Source organism: Tubulanus polymorphus, chromosome 2 (genome assembly GCF_964204645.1).
Source record: "Tubulanus polymorphus chromosome 2, tnTubPoly1.2, whole genome shotgun sequence".
NCBI classification, from domain to species: domain Eukaryota; kingdom Metazoa; phylum Nemertea; class Palaeonemertea; order Tubulaniformes; family Tubulanidae; genus Tubulanus; species Tubulanus polymorphus.
The window spans coordinates 29652889-29668250 of NC_134026.1; the positions used below are offsets into that span (position 1 = coordinate 29652889).

Consider the following 15362-nt stretch of genomic DNA (forward strand, 5'->3'; position numbering starts at 1 on the left):
GTTCGGTAGGCGATGCGCCGGTTTGAACCTCGACGTCCGTGAGTCTGTTCGCGCGGCAATATTTATTACTAATGACTGTATACTTTGCGTGGCGTCTTACAAACGCATAATTACTAGAATCACAATTAGCTACCGTTATCTTCAAGCTGCGCACTAAATATATGAAACAATTTTCTGGTCTCGGTGTATGCCTTGTTTATAAACAGATGTTGGCGTGAGTTTGTTTAATTCTCATCAGGGGTAACTAGATAGGTAAACAGTTTGTTTAACATGTCATCAACTCATAGCTGAGGTAAGATAAATGGAAGTAGCTGTAGCGACTCGTCTGAGAGACCCTGATCTCCACGTGTCGGCGACGGGAGGTTAGAATAACCTGGCTCCATCCTGCTGTTTGTAACATTCGTATAAAAAAAACAGATACATCATTTCTCGACTGAAGCTTATTTTGCGGTTGTTGATTGATGGATAGATAACGAATTAGTCGCTTGTAAAACACTTTACAATCTCAGAATCAAAACTCACCTATACCATCGACTCCGTGCATATACTCTCCAGCACTTAATCAAAATAATGAATTTCATCGTCATATGCATTGTTTCCCAGAATATAAAGAATCGCTTTAACTTTCGGTATGAAACGTTGAGGATAAAGAAGTTGTGTGAATGGAATGATTTTTACTCGTAAAACATTAAAAGACATAAACGTTTTGAGACGAGATTGAAAATGGAATCAGTTGGGTTTTCGCGAACATTCTTTCGAAGAGAATTCTGTAATGCTCAGATTCGGCGCTCCAAATAAACACACGATTTTTTTTTAGTAATGAGCGATTGTGAACATCTAATTTACGGAAGCTCACCTTTGAGAGCGAATAGCCGTCAAGCTCATATAAAACTATTATCGGTTGCTTTATTACTTCCAAACTCAGTGGGATATGACTTCCTTAAATACAGCTATTCATTGAAAATTACGGCTCTATTTCTCTCAAAGAGCAATCGTGCGTTATTTGTTCAAGTTTTAAAATTGCTTCTCGTGCAGTAATTATGAGATTATTTGATTTTCTAAACGCAGTTAAGTGATCCTACCATGAAACATTCATTATTACAACGCTTAATGCTAAGCACACAATCAATTCAGATTTCAGTTTACCGAATCGGGGCTAATATGAACTTTCTCTCCGCATGAAGTAACCGATATTGGATTCGACTGCGATATTGCTTTCTTTATAGCCATATTATCTCATTAGGTGCTATTAGTTCTGTAAGAAATTGGTAATAGTCAATTTGAAGGCACAGCGTTTCGCGTACAATGCTCTAAATTGCATAAATGACACAAACCGGATGTTCTGAGTAGCCATGCTAACCACGTGATTATTTCTCCAGGCTTATCACTACTTCCGGCGCGTGTATTGCAGGCGTAATCGAGCGGCTATGAGATTATTGTGACTGTAATTGAATCGAAAACGATTCTTTACATTTACTTATTAATGGGATTATAATGAAAACTTTATACACATACAGTTCGCCCGTTCGCGTTTGGTAGGGCGCCTTTATTACTGGCACGGACAGCGCTAATTACCCTGTTATTGGAGACTTTTCAGAAATACAGGACATTCGGTCAAATCATTGTTCCTATTCCACGTGATTAAACATCGACATCGGAACTCCCGTTGTGCCTTAGATTTCAATTGAAGCCGTTTACAATTGAATTTTAATTGCAATCGCACGAAATCTCAATTGCACGTCAGTAGGCTGTCCGGGTAGTGACCAAATTCTACTGCTCCAAGGCTTTGTGCTTGTATATAGCATATATAAACACCATCCACAACCCGAACGTTTTGAAGTTGGGATGAAAAGTTTTAAATGTATCTTAACAATGATACGAATATTTCCTTTTCGTAGCTATCGTGACTAAAATGTGAAAAGAATAGACTTTTGAAAAAATCAGAAATTAAGAGATATAGAATTGAGTCTTTTATTTAGTTGTTCTCACACTAGAGATTGGATGCATTACTAGGAAAAACTTCAAAGTAAAACCGTCTTTATATTTGGAGAACTAGCAGACACGTCTATACGAGACGGCTAGATTTAAATACCGGTTCAGAAACTTCGGTAATTGATACCCTCTCATTAAAATAATCATATATTCATGCTCGATTTGATTAGTGAAGAGTCTCGACGTGTAGTATGCCTCCGCGTCTCCAAAACTACCATGTATCATTTGTATTATTATAATTGTTAACTCCTCCATTAAATTGTATTGAAATTATCTCGACAGAGCGTTTGGGAAGCCCTTTAGGCGCTCATGATTTTGACTCCGCGTATTCAACAGGAATGAAATGTTAAGGAATTAAACCAATTATACATGAATTGATCGGATAAGGGTCCGTGATTGTCGTTACAATGGGCCACTTATAGTCAGGGATAAATGGTAGCTACGGTTTTCGACGGGAAAAAATTGCTGGACAGAATTGTAATTCTAGAGACTCGTTCAAGCCGTAACAAATATCGCATAAATTACGAGGCAAACTGTTCTCGAGTCATTGCAGTGTGAGGGTTAGTGAATAGAAACCCGCTCAGTTTGGTGCCGCGTAGACGCGCTCGGCTAGCACAACACAACAATAAACATTTACAAATTTCCACCAATTTTTCAATCGGTTTCGAATAATAACAAGTTAGCTAAAGTTTGCCTCATTAATCTTCGAGGCTTTTTCATACACACCAATACAGATTTCTAAAGGCCGTTGTTTTCTGATGAATGCTTAGTATTTCACGCCACAATAAATTTCGGTTTCAAACTTTACAACCCTGTAATTTGCCCAGAGCGATTCAAACAAGAGATCTTATCGCATCTATTTTGTCGCTCCTTGCCCTTATCCATATGTCGAAGAATTGAGATAAATTTATGCGCGAACGGTCGGCCTTAATCTCATCAAAATTCATAGCACGTCTGCGGCCCTAGAACGTAATTATACTTCAGTAAGTACACCTTATTGTATATACATCTAAAAAAAACAGGCGATAAGATAGCGATCTGACGCTTCGCTTTGACAAAATAACGATCACAATCTAGCGGTAGATATTATAAATGCACGGCAGTAAAACTGTCGTGCGATCCAAGAAATATGGAGAGAAAAGTTTTGTTCATTCTTAACATACGTACGGAAAAATCTTACTATCCTGAACATAAGTGTATATAATAAGAGTAATCCGGAAACACAGATATTTTAGCCTAGCATCCTTGCTGAAATATTCGTATTTAAGAATAAAAGGTAGGCTCCTATCGATAGTAATTCGTGATTAATTTATCAATCATCACCGGAGGCGCGTCATCGCGATACGGGAACTGTTTCGAAAATTAACGCGGGAAAATGAAATAAAGATCGGTATATGGTAGAGATGTAGGTCACAGACATCAATTTTGACCAATCATCTCCCATCTGGGTCTTTCATTGGCGAATTTAGAAATCTTTTTCAGGGACATTTTTTTCGGTAGTCTGTGCCATGTGCTAAGATCGTGCATTTTCTTTAGATCCGGAAAGCGTCTTCGTATGTTTCATTATCTTTTTGGACCAGTGGCATAACGTTTTGTTTTCAATGGTGCCGGTTAGGTCTGGGCCCAGTTCTCGTGGGAATGACCTGATACACCTCGCTGTCTGTTTTCATCGGACCAGAAACATTTTCTGTTCGCTTTAGTAATTTCTTATTTCTTATAGCTGTCACTATACATGTATAGTGGAATTGTATTTAGTATTTTTGACATGTTTTATTGAAGACTGGCCCCTCCCAGGTCTCCGGCGGTGGCTCCACGTGTTTCCAGCTCAGTTACCAATCCACATTGCTCCAAAAACATGTCATCTTATCTGAAGCGAGATTTTGACAAATGACCTACGTTGCACCAACCCGTCGCAGTAAGTTTGACACCGATGCGGGGCGACCAGCCGCCTGAGAAGTGAATGCTATTGTAACCAGTATGATCGGTGTCTGGAGCCCGCTTATCAGCAAATACAAGACGCTGTAAAGCGCCCTGCAAAACTAATTCCTTTTCTTCCCGGTGACATTTTCGAATCGTTTTATGCAATCAAAGATTAGTAGCAATAAACGCTAGCAATTACCGGGCCGCACTCAATGCGCATAGGATCCAAAACGAAATAAATCTTTAATTTCGCAGAATTCGCACAGGGACCTATTTGATTACATGCTGGCTTCCAAGCGAAGCGAGCTCAATGAACCAAACAAGCCAAGATGCCGTAAGGTTAAGTGCAAGAAGATCGTAGATTTTATGGGCCATAGGTTTAGCGTCGCGTTTTCCGATGGCGGTTGATTTACGTATGGACTAGTTGGCGCTATCTCAAGTTATCAGGTCCGCTACGGTGCGTAACTTAACTAATGATTCGACACCTAGTAATTGCGTCTGTTAATTTCGCCAGTAAAATCCTCGTTACGTCGATATGGTCGCCGAGAGAACGAAAAAAGAAATCCGAGAAAGAAAAATTTCTTTTTCATTCCCCGGGGACGTGAATAGAAATAATCCACGCACATTCAACAGCGCACGTATCGCATTCTTAAATAAACTCCGAACCCCGTTCGACAGTTGTGAGTTAGAGTCAACTCGAGTTAAAATCAGGTTCATTTTTAGAAGTCAGTTCCTCTGTTATGAGTTAGAGTTAAATCTGAGCGAGTTGAGATTTCAATGAATTAACTCTGAATCAAATCCGAACACAGAACTGTAGAACTGGATCCTGTTTAAGAGGAGCGAAGAAACCACAAACAGCTTTACAAACATAAACATAGAGAATGAAAACTCGTTTAGTAGTTTTCAATATAAGAGTTATAGATGTGCAGTAAAACAGCGGGTATATCATTATCTTTGACCAATGACTTGTTGTTATCGGTCGTTCATGCTCGCCCGCAGTTTTACCGACAATTCCATTGAAATCATCGCGAATTAATTTCAGATAAGCGTTTAATAAATTCGATATTACTTCACGGTTATTGCGCGCTCAATATTGGTCGAAAGAAATCATTGCTCAGCGTGACGCCTGTGATTGGTTCAGCAGATTTATTACAGTCGCTTGTGATAAGTCATGTAGCTTTAGCCCAATTACCAATATTTCACTAAACGAGCACTAACTGCAGTATTACTCCATCGAGATGATAGAACCTTCGTGCTGATCCGACAGCTTCGTGGTTGCCTCATAAAATTGCAAATCGGCACCTCGTGATGTTGGCAATAACGATTCGACTATCGCGCAGGAAATTAAGACGAAATCATTCTTCTATCGATAAGAAATAGTAGAAGAAATTGCCTCGGCGAGGAAATTCGATTCTAGTCGTATAAAAGACGACGGGGCGGGATTGTGAGCGTCGAATTAACTTCGGCGTTCTTATCAGCTAATGGGAGAGAATAAATTACAAATTTATTATTTAAATATTCACAGATAAGCCATCCCAGCAATACGCAACTGATAAGAAGGACTTCTCTCTTCTTATCGATTCCGGTTGCCAGTAAAAGACGGTGGCGATACGAACTCGGGAATCAAATTAAATCCTAGTCGAATGGTGGTTTTATCTGTTGGTTGATCCGGTATCGGCTGAGCGACTATTGTCCCGGAGACATATTACGGCTTTTTGAAGCTTAATGCATCACAATGAAGTGGCTGCATATTTAGCAGCAGTTATCCTCTGCGAAATCTTTGCAAGACGGCTCGCCGCGTTCACAGAAAATGAAAACTTTATCTGATAGAAGAAAGTGTTTCCTCTCTTTAATTAATTTCGTTATTGATTTGGTTTATAGACGTGAGATTTATTGGTAAGTAGTGACGTTCTTTACGCACGGGGGTTACACGAAAGGTCGCCGAATGAGCGTTTTTTCTATCAAATTCCTTCTCAGTTTCATTTACTAATTTATTCAAATCTGAGCCAACGCACAAAGATATCACACGTCAGGTCTTTATCATTATTTCTTCTACCAAAATATACTGATAGACCTCAATGTTTACAATATATGGACCACTTAGGTTACTTTGCTGCACGTTCTTCTAAAAGGGCCGTAAAAGCGCTGTAAATCTGTATGTGTTCAGAGTAATTAACGTACCGTTAACGTTATCATTTGCAACCAGGTAAAAGGTTTGATCGACTAATTAACCATCTAACTATTTACATTCTAATCTACCCTACACCCAGCTGTCTGCTAGTGCAGTATAGAGCTTATTAACTTCACTCATATATATGCTGTTTAACTATTACGTCTTTATTTATAAATATTTTAATTAAACAATCTGCGTCGACTAATATTTGATATGATATAAACTAGCAAATAAACATCTGCTAGCATTTTAACTAATCGCAACATCTGGAATTACATAATTAAGTTAAACCATAATTAAACGCCCAGTAACTCGCGAGACAACTTTCTTGATAAGTTTCACTTTTTAAAAAAACTAAAATACTAAAATTTTGCGGTAGATTTAATTCGAAGATTTTATTTCTACGATCAGCAAACTTACGTAGCATTTTTTATTACGTATGATATGACACGATAATTGATTTGAACACTAGCAAGATCGGCGTCTCTTGAATTATACACACTGTTGTTTTTCAGTGTGAAATAGAATCAGTTAGCAGTAAAACGTGACACGAATCTCAGTTTACAATAGTGTAAAACATTGCCATTTTATTATCAGTTTCACAGATGTCGCCAATTCAATAAGAATTCGCTATCTGAGTTGCTCGTCTGAATTTCTGATTAGTTTTCATTACATTATCCTATCTTGCAGCTCATTTACTGTCTTTAAACTGTCAATTAAAACGATGTCGTTACAATTATCAGTGGTTCTCATCATTCTTTCACTGTCGTCGGTAATATGTTTTTAGTCATGTGTCTTGCGTTAGTAATGAGCTCTCTGACATCACTTGCCACAGGCGCCATCAACGCCGGCTGGTTTCTGGATGAAGAAACTGCAGCTCCAACAACTTACACCTCGAAATAAGAGACACATTTCCCCGAAAGATCTGAATGTTAAATCATATCAAAGTTTCCCAATACGATAATATATGAACTGTCTTTGTAAATTCCTGGTCTGAATAAGAAAGCAAGATGGGCATTTGATACAGAGCTGATATATCATATTGTTTGTAAATAGAGCTGGTCAATTGACTAGTCAATACAACGAATGACCAGACAATGATTCTAACTCAATACAGCAATAGTGAAACCTGGGTTTGAATCCTTTTTCGAGTATTCGGTTAGGAGTTTTATTTTTCATAGAATATGATTTTTTTTTCAAACAGTGTGAAAAAAATTATTCTTTTTGAATAAAGAAATGCCCCTTGATAGTCTAGCTGAAAACTATCGTAAAACTAATAGTTCGTAGTAGAAGTTCTACGTTACTTGTCGACACGGACTCAATCAACACAGCCGGTAATGTTATCGCCTGACTAATTATTGTGTCGTTTATTTTACAGCAAAAAGTTTTTACTCATAGTCTACTTGTAACTGCTGCTGCTACTGTTATCAATGGATTAACTATGCGCCAATGGAAGACATGGTAATAATTTGCAGGGATTACAGTCGACTTGTGTTATATCTGATTGGAGCCGAGCTGTTACTGGCGCCTTGTCTGCTACTAAACTTTCCCAGAACACAAACTCAAACGTTTCTATAACCCGACACATCGGATTCATCCTGTTTTTTTAAGGAAATTGTTCGATACTAAATAATGTCAATATCGTGTGCGTATGATTAGAAACAGCTTCCTACATTCGCAGTTTTGTTACTTGCGGTTCACTGGTGACGTCGGCGTCGAGTTTCAGTCGCGTGATTATTCGAAATATCATTATTACTAATAACTGAATACATTATCATCATATCATACAATATTCTCAAACAGCGTGTCAAAATATATGTCCACCAGCGATTCCCATTCACCGTTTTATGCTTCCTTCTAAGAAGTCCACCAAAAAAGTTTTGAAATATTTTCTATGTTCTTTCATGTGCAGAAAAAATATAGGCAAGCGCAAAATTGTGTATTACGTCGTTAAGTATACGTGTATATACTGAGAGAGAAAGGATCTGCAATCCTAAAGTTCTAACAAGCATGAAATGAGTTGTACATGAACCATTTAATTTTCTCGTTGACCCCAGGCAGAGGAATGGCGGCAAATTTTATCTGAGTCGTAACATTAACGAAGACAAAAACGATTAGTACCGATGCGATATCATGCGGTAAATTAACTTCACTCATTAATAATACACTAGAGACAGTGTAAATGAGTGAACTGGGAAAAATTGACTGACAAATTGATTTCTTGGGACGTATGGCGTTTGTACGATACCACACTCAGCCGCCGTCTGAGCAGCCGATTGTAACAAACTTCTGAAAACCTGAATGAGTTTTACACGGAGACAATGAGACGACGTTCGATACACGATAACAGCTCAACGGAAATTTGGCCTCCATTTGACACCCTCGTGAACAAAAAAAAATCATCTCCAGCTCCGAAATACCGGAACTAAAGTAAACGTTGCGTTTAAACACTGTCGAATTGAGAGAAAATTAATAGCGATTTGGTTCATGAAGAAATTGTGAAAAATATTCATCCAAAAACAATCGTATCATGAATAGACTTGATTAAAACATCGTTATGCATTTTATGATATAGTTTAATATATATTCACAACATTTACAACAATTTTGAATTATTTACAAATAAATCCAGGATCGTTTAGCACATATCACAGAAACTCAAGATTGTTTGTTAGAAGTTTTTCGGTAATCTTTTACATTCCGATTAGTGCTATACTTTTAAGGAACACATTGAAGGTAGAGATACATATAATTTGACGAAAAATAAATCTATGATTTTCAGATCTATCGGTTTGTAGATACGAAAGATTTCCTTAGAAAACTAATGCAGATCAAATCTGTCGCAGTTTATTGCGATCGTTCGCCAAGTTCAAGCGTTCGTGTTTTGTCAAATGTCGCCATAATAAACTAACAGCTGATAAATCAATCTTTTCAACAATCGGCGGGCCTTAGTAACTAATATCCATTGTTTCTAAGTCATTCATTGTCAATGATGATACACTGTTGGATGCGACGCATACAATCCGTACGGTGGAAATTGAAGTCCTGCCAGTTGTCCACGCTGTAAAGAACTGGCCGCGTATAACGCATTCGGGAATGCCATACCGAGAGCCGGGGGTAACATCGGCTTAGCGGCCATCTTTAATTTCTCTATTTCCGCCTCGTGTAATCGTTTTGCTTTAGCGCGACGATTCTGAAACCAGATCTTCACTTGGGTTTCCGTTAAGTTCAGAGACGCAGAAAATTCCGCCCTTTCGGCAATTGATAGGTATTGTTTCTGTCGGAATTTTCGCTCTAGCGCCAGAAGTTGCGATGTAGTAAACGGAGTCCTCGGTTTACGGTTGGTTTTATGTTTCCGCAACGTACATTTTGTAGGATTTATCCTCGGCGGCGTCACTGCTATTCCTAAAACAAAAGAAGTGAAATAAGCATTTTGAATATCGTTAGAAATCAAACAAACAACTTCATATGAACATTTTCAATGAGTCAACATTCTATCATTCATCTTACAAAAGGGTGGGAAGTTAATGGACATTTTAACGACGATATATTGAGAAATATTCGTGTTTGTGATTTTCTTTTATGATTCAAACTAACGGCATAATAAAATTGTAATATCTATAAAAATAGGGGCGGCGACTATTCTAGACCTTCAAAGGAAATGTTTCTTTAAGGAGCGCTAAGTTCTATGATGGGTTAAACCTACACCCATCTCATCAAAATGCTGCCAAAGGATTAGGAGTAAATATATATTTTTTGTATACGGAAAAAAGATCATGGATTCAAAGAAACGATGACTTTAAAAGATATAAAGATTGAGAATTCATTCAGTAACTATTGACACTGTCATTGTACATATATGCGACTCCTATCATTGAAAAGAAAATGTCATCATTTATCTATATCTGTTTCAATGAAATACGGAAGATGAATATTGAGTCACAGTTAATGACTGATATTCTGTCTCTGGTAAGTATTAATAACGTGTTTATCATTGATAAGTAATCAGATAAATATATCGGTTCGCAGACTAACTGACTCGCCCCATCAGACATTTACAACCCACATGGCTACCACACGTTTAGTAAATAAAATATTTCATTCTAGTTCCGTCATAAAAAAAAAAATGCTCGCTTATTTTCAGTCGAAGAGTACTATGAATTTCGAATAGAAATATTTTCATATCCCGAAAAAGCGATTGCCATTATATATGGCGATAAGAATTTAAGTATAAGTAGTAGTCTTTGCGCAAATTGGAGCAATTTGTCTTAGATAAACTCTGCCTACGATAAAGAAATAAAATTGATATAAAATTCTTTCGAATAACTCGATTGTAGATATTAACTTTGGTTTTTTTTATTTTGTGATTTGGGGTTGAAAAATTTGTACATTGTGTTTGTCAATCAAAGTGAACATAAAAAAAACACTATTCAGTTGTTCTGGTAGATCAACTCGTCGATTAATTTTCTGGACGGGTACCCCGTCATTTACTTCAAAATACACCTCAGACGTACGGAGCCATATCATATTAAACATATACAAGCACGGAAATAAAACCCATAGTGGTTTATAAGCCTGGAATTAATTCGGGACCGTTTTCTTTCCTAATTTCTCACACCCGATTGTGTAAAAATCGTACGCGACTCAATGACTCCGAACTGGCAATGAAAAATAACAACTGCCAAAACCGGAGCCGTGGTGTTTTTGTGGTTATAGATAACCGGTGTGATTTTTAACCATCATATCCGATAAATAGACGATTAGTCGTCGAGAGAGTTACTAACATTGATAACCCCTGGTTCGGCTATATCAGCTCCTAACAACAGCCAATTACTTTAGATTTATTAATTCTGATATCATTGGCGTTATAAACACTGGCGTTAATGCATTCTTCTGATTCGTAATCCGAATCTACAACGCATTGGAGCTTCAATCCCCGTGAGGGCTTTAAATTGTTCGCGCACGAGTTTCGTTACATCGGTACAAAGGCGCCGGATTTAATTATGTATTGTTCATTATCAAATCAATTGGTCGCTTAACATCAATTATTATGATAATTGCTTCGGTTTATAACGCGAGCATGCAATCTATTAGAGTTTGAAACTGTTGAATATTTTATAGCGTTTGGTTTTGGTTGTAGGATGCGCCCGGAGGTGCTGACATAAGGTTAATTGCCAGATTTTAAAAGGGCGCCAAAAGTCGAGCCACCAAACGATGGAATTTCCTATAAAATATTCATTCGTTATAAACGCGGAGGTATATGAATAAAAACTACTGATTAATTCATGTCCAAATTCACGTTTCAACGAGTGGACATTTTTTGAACGCGACTCAACATACTACAAAAATTATTTCATATCGAAATGACCCAAACTCGTCGGAAGTGACTGAAATAAAATTTAGAAAATAAGAATTTATGAGAAAATATTGACCAGTTAGGCCTACCTATTGCCTAGATTTTAGCATATTCTTCAAAGTTTTCTATAATTCGATTTGTTGGAGGATTTCTATAGATCATTCCTCCAAGTAATAAATGTTGAATTCAAATGATGCCCAGACGTTTTAAAATGTAACCTGATAATGACGACCAGCGGTCGTTAATTCTAAACGTAATAGATTATATAACACGAGACCACGCGCCAACTTTGGTACACACAGCATGGGAAGACGCCACAAGATAAGCTTCAATAAGCCTAACACAGTTAACTTGTCAAAATTCATCAATTTGACGACCAAAAGGCCCGCATTATTACACAAAACGCACGAGCCAGTTCTATTCGAATCCTTTCTTGTACATGTTTCAATACTTCTTACATACATTTCAATTATATTATGTTCGCTTTGTGAAATTTGATTCCTATGTATTCGTTATTTGGAACGGCTAAAATTGTCCCTTACCTACTATAAAGTTTTATTTGTATAACAATAACTTTAGCGCAAGCGAACTCTTAAGAAACCGAGAGGATTAAATTGAAACCGACTAAAAACAAACATATGAATTAAACCAATGTTTCCCGTGTTGATGGTAAACATTATCGAGTTTCGGAACTAGTAATATTCGTGTTCGTGCAGTTTTCTTATCGCAGATTTTAACAAATAATAAAATGCATTAACTTCTTATCGAAGGTATCGCTTTCTAGTTATTAGTGACTAAATTTATATCATTCATTTGATATGAACAATTTATGATTCTCCTTCTGAAACCATGCAGTAGCGGATTTTTGCAATAGTTTTCACATTTTCAGCTGAAAAAATAGATATTTAATATTGAATATCAAATACTTACTATTCTGAGACAATGAAGATGCGGCGGATAACCAAGATGGAAATGCTGCTGCTACCTGCGCCCATTTAGCAGAGTCCGGGGACAGAGCTGTAAAATGACTATTCGCTACTGATAAACATGGTATTGGTGCTGCTAGCGTACCGGGTTCGACACCGTTAGATTGTTTTAAACTAGTCGACGGTTTACTTAAAATTCCATCCACAGTGAACGAAGTAAGAGTCCGGCTTGTTTCTGGTGACGATGAAACTGACGAGGATACCGATAATACTGGAGAAGGAGTCCGACTTTCCGATCTACACTTTGGAATGAAAGGTCCTTTACTGGACATTATGGAGTCCACGCTAAATGATAGGACTTCCTTGTGATGAGAATTATTGTCTTTTTGATGACTGTTTGGCGATGCTGGACTTTTTGTCCTCTTCATATCTACGTCGGCTTTGCCGCTTCCTGGCACGGATTTAGCACAAGGATCGCCAGAAAGCCCGGTAGTCGCGGGCGAAACTTCTTCGGTCATAGCGAGATAGTTATGAGTGAAAATCAACGACTGTGGATAACTTTCGAGCAGGCGCTAAGATCATAAACTGATTTGTGGCATCCGATTACTCCGGATAATAAAGAGAGAACTCTCTTTGACACCGGAACTGACGTCACAAGAAGGCTCGATTTAATTGGATAGCCGCTAAATGAGGGATAATAGCTGTTAAATTGTTTGTTTATAGGTAACAGCCACTTATAGCGTATTGTATCATTGTGAAGTCGGGTAATTGCTCCAGTAAGCGACGCTGATTGGCTGAGAGTGACGGCCGTATTACCAATGTTATTGCAGTGAATTACTGAAGTGCCAGAGGGTTGTACAAGCATAAATAATGTCTTCAGTATAAACACAGTTTGTAAGAGCTCATAAAAAGTGGTTCAATAGAATTATAGGCTATCGCCAAAGGATAATTCACATGCATGACGTTTTTATGCAGGTGGTTTAACTCTAACACTAATTCGCTGACAATACTTTTGAAGAGCTATTTGTCAGTTTAAAGAAAGACCAGACGAGCTCGATGGAACCTAAGGCGCCATGTCCCGGTAGACATCAAAAGACGACCAACTGACTTCCACCACTGGGGGCTCGGTATCGCTGTCCTGCCCTGGGTTCTTTACAAATGTCCGACCCACTTGCTTTTATCTGCGAAACTAAAATCGACTGTAGACGATTTATATTTAATTGACTTCAATAATTTCGTTATAATGCACATTAAAAAAACACGTAAAATATAATCCTTACATGTGTATTATGACATAGAAATTCCCTGCATATTTTTCTAAGTGATAAATGTTCGATAATTTGCGCGATAGTTTATCACCTTTCATTTCATAATAAGATAGACTATAAACACATTTCATCGTATTACAGCGTTTTTCGTTACTTTTTCTATCCAACAAGAACAAAACTTTTAGCTAATCTATTTACTGTAACAATTAATCTAATCAAGAATAGAATAGTCTCAGAAGATTGATGGATAAATTATGTGTCTTTATCGCGGATATTTAAAGATATTTGAACTGAGTGTCGTCAATCAAACCCCAGTAGGCGCAGTTTTTATTATCGTTTTGCAGTGAATTGAATTGTCAGGAAATGAGTCTCGACTCATTGAGTCTCGACTCATTTTTTTATCAGATAACGTAACTTCCTTTGCGATGGCAATAATAAACTGAAATTTTTGACACACACACACTGCTCAAAGAGTCATCCCAAATCAGGTATTCATTACGTAGTTTTTATAAGATATAAATGGCGTATTGTTCCAGGTGTATATTCACTGTCGGTGAAACTCTTTATTTTCTCGCGATAATTGGATTTAAACTAACAGAAGCAAGCTTCCTGTATTCATCTTTATTTTGATACTAAATCTAAATCTGTTAATGATTATTTTACCAATTCGATTGTAAGGACTCGATATCGACGATTCATTTCTCAATCTAGAGGCGGTTAAGTTTCTATGAATAAATGGGAGAATATGAGAAAACTAATCCTTCTTTAGAATCAACCGCAACTGAAAATGATTTGAAAACAAGCTCATGAATAAACGGCGCCGATTTCCAACAAAATTGGTCTCAACGACCACAATAATTATACACTATACAAATTAACCCCTTGAGAAGTTAATGTTTAATATCACAGATAATATGAAGGTAATTGCACGGCTAGATAATGCACTCGAGGCTTTTTCTATTTTCGTTTAAATAGCTTTGATGTGAGGCGGTGAATTTTCAATGGCGAATTCGCGTGTGACAAACGACACATAAATGGCTGTACACGGCGGAAATCTTGTTCAAGGCAGAAGTGGTTCCAATTAGAACGAATCGCGACCGGTTTATAATAGTTTCGGAGATTGATGATTTAATTGCGGATAATTGCTCGCAATTTCAATAAGCCAATAAACACCCGGTGAACTTATTCCGAGCGACACGTTATATAGTCTAAAAATTGCTGTTGTCTTGGAAATTAGTATAAATAATATTCAAAATCATAAGGCAGCGAATTTAGAAAAAAACATATCGATTTCTTAATTGCCTATTGGCAAAAATTATCGTTTGGAATGAAATAAGCCCTACTTAGCGCCAGCACGTGAAATACATCATTCATTGTTTAACTGTTTGCTATTATCGAGTGAAGCAGCCACAAGTTAGCAGCAGTTAAGGGATATTTTCAACATCCGCCGACACTCGGCCATGGTTTTTGATACCATCAGGTTCGAATCTCTACCTCGAGAGGCGTCACGTGCGTCATATACCCGCAATTGAATAACCTCTGGCAAGTGATGTTACGGTTGGCTAGTTCTATAGACTGGTTACCGGTATTTATTTTCTGGTACCGGCAACCAGTTCGACGAATTTTCCCGAAGAAGGCAGCACATGTCAGTCCCATACTCATTGCGAGTCGACCAGACCTGGTAAGCGAGGACGGCTCCGGTAACGCGGCAGTAGGTTCGAATCCCA

At 37.6% G+C, this 15362-nt stretch overlaps 1 protein-coding gene across 1 annotated transcript; it reads right to left on the reverse strand.

The window, feature by feature from the left end:
- Positions 1 to 8719: 8719 nt before the first annotated feature.
- On the reverse strand, positions 8720 to 12885 carry LOC141899166 (homeobox protein MSX-2-like). The gene is made up of 2 exons (XM_074785322.1): positions 12372 to 12885; positions 8720 to 9490 (listed from the first exon to the last, which is right to left on the reverse strand). Exons 1-2 carry the CDS (start codon positions 12883 to 12885, stop codon positions 9072 to 9074), a joined length of 933 nt encoding a protein of 310 aa, XP_074641423.1. The 3' UTR covers positions 8720 to 9071.
- Positions 12886 to 15362: the final 2477 nt, after the last annotated feature.

Bases quoted from the DNA above. Each gene is read 5' to 3' on its own strand.
- LOC141899166 (XM_074785322.1), bottom strand. From the start codon at position 12,885: ATGACCGAAGAAGTTTCGCCCGCGACTACCGGGCTTTCTGGCGATCCT. The intron at 9,491-12,371 runs GTAAGTATTTGA...CTTTTGTTTTAG, and splicing joins ATCTTCATTGTCTCAGAATA to GAATAGCAGTGACGCCGCCG.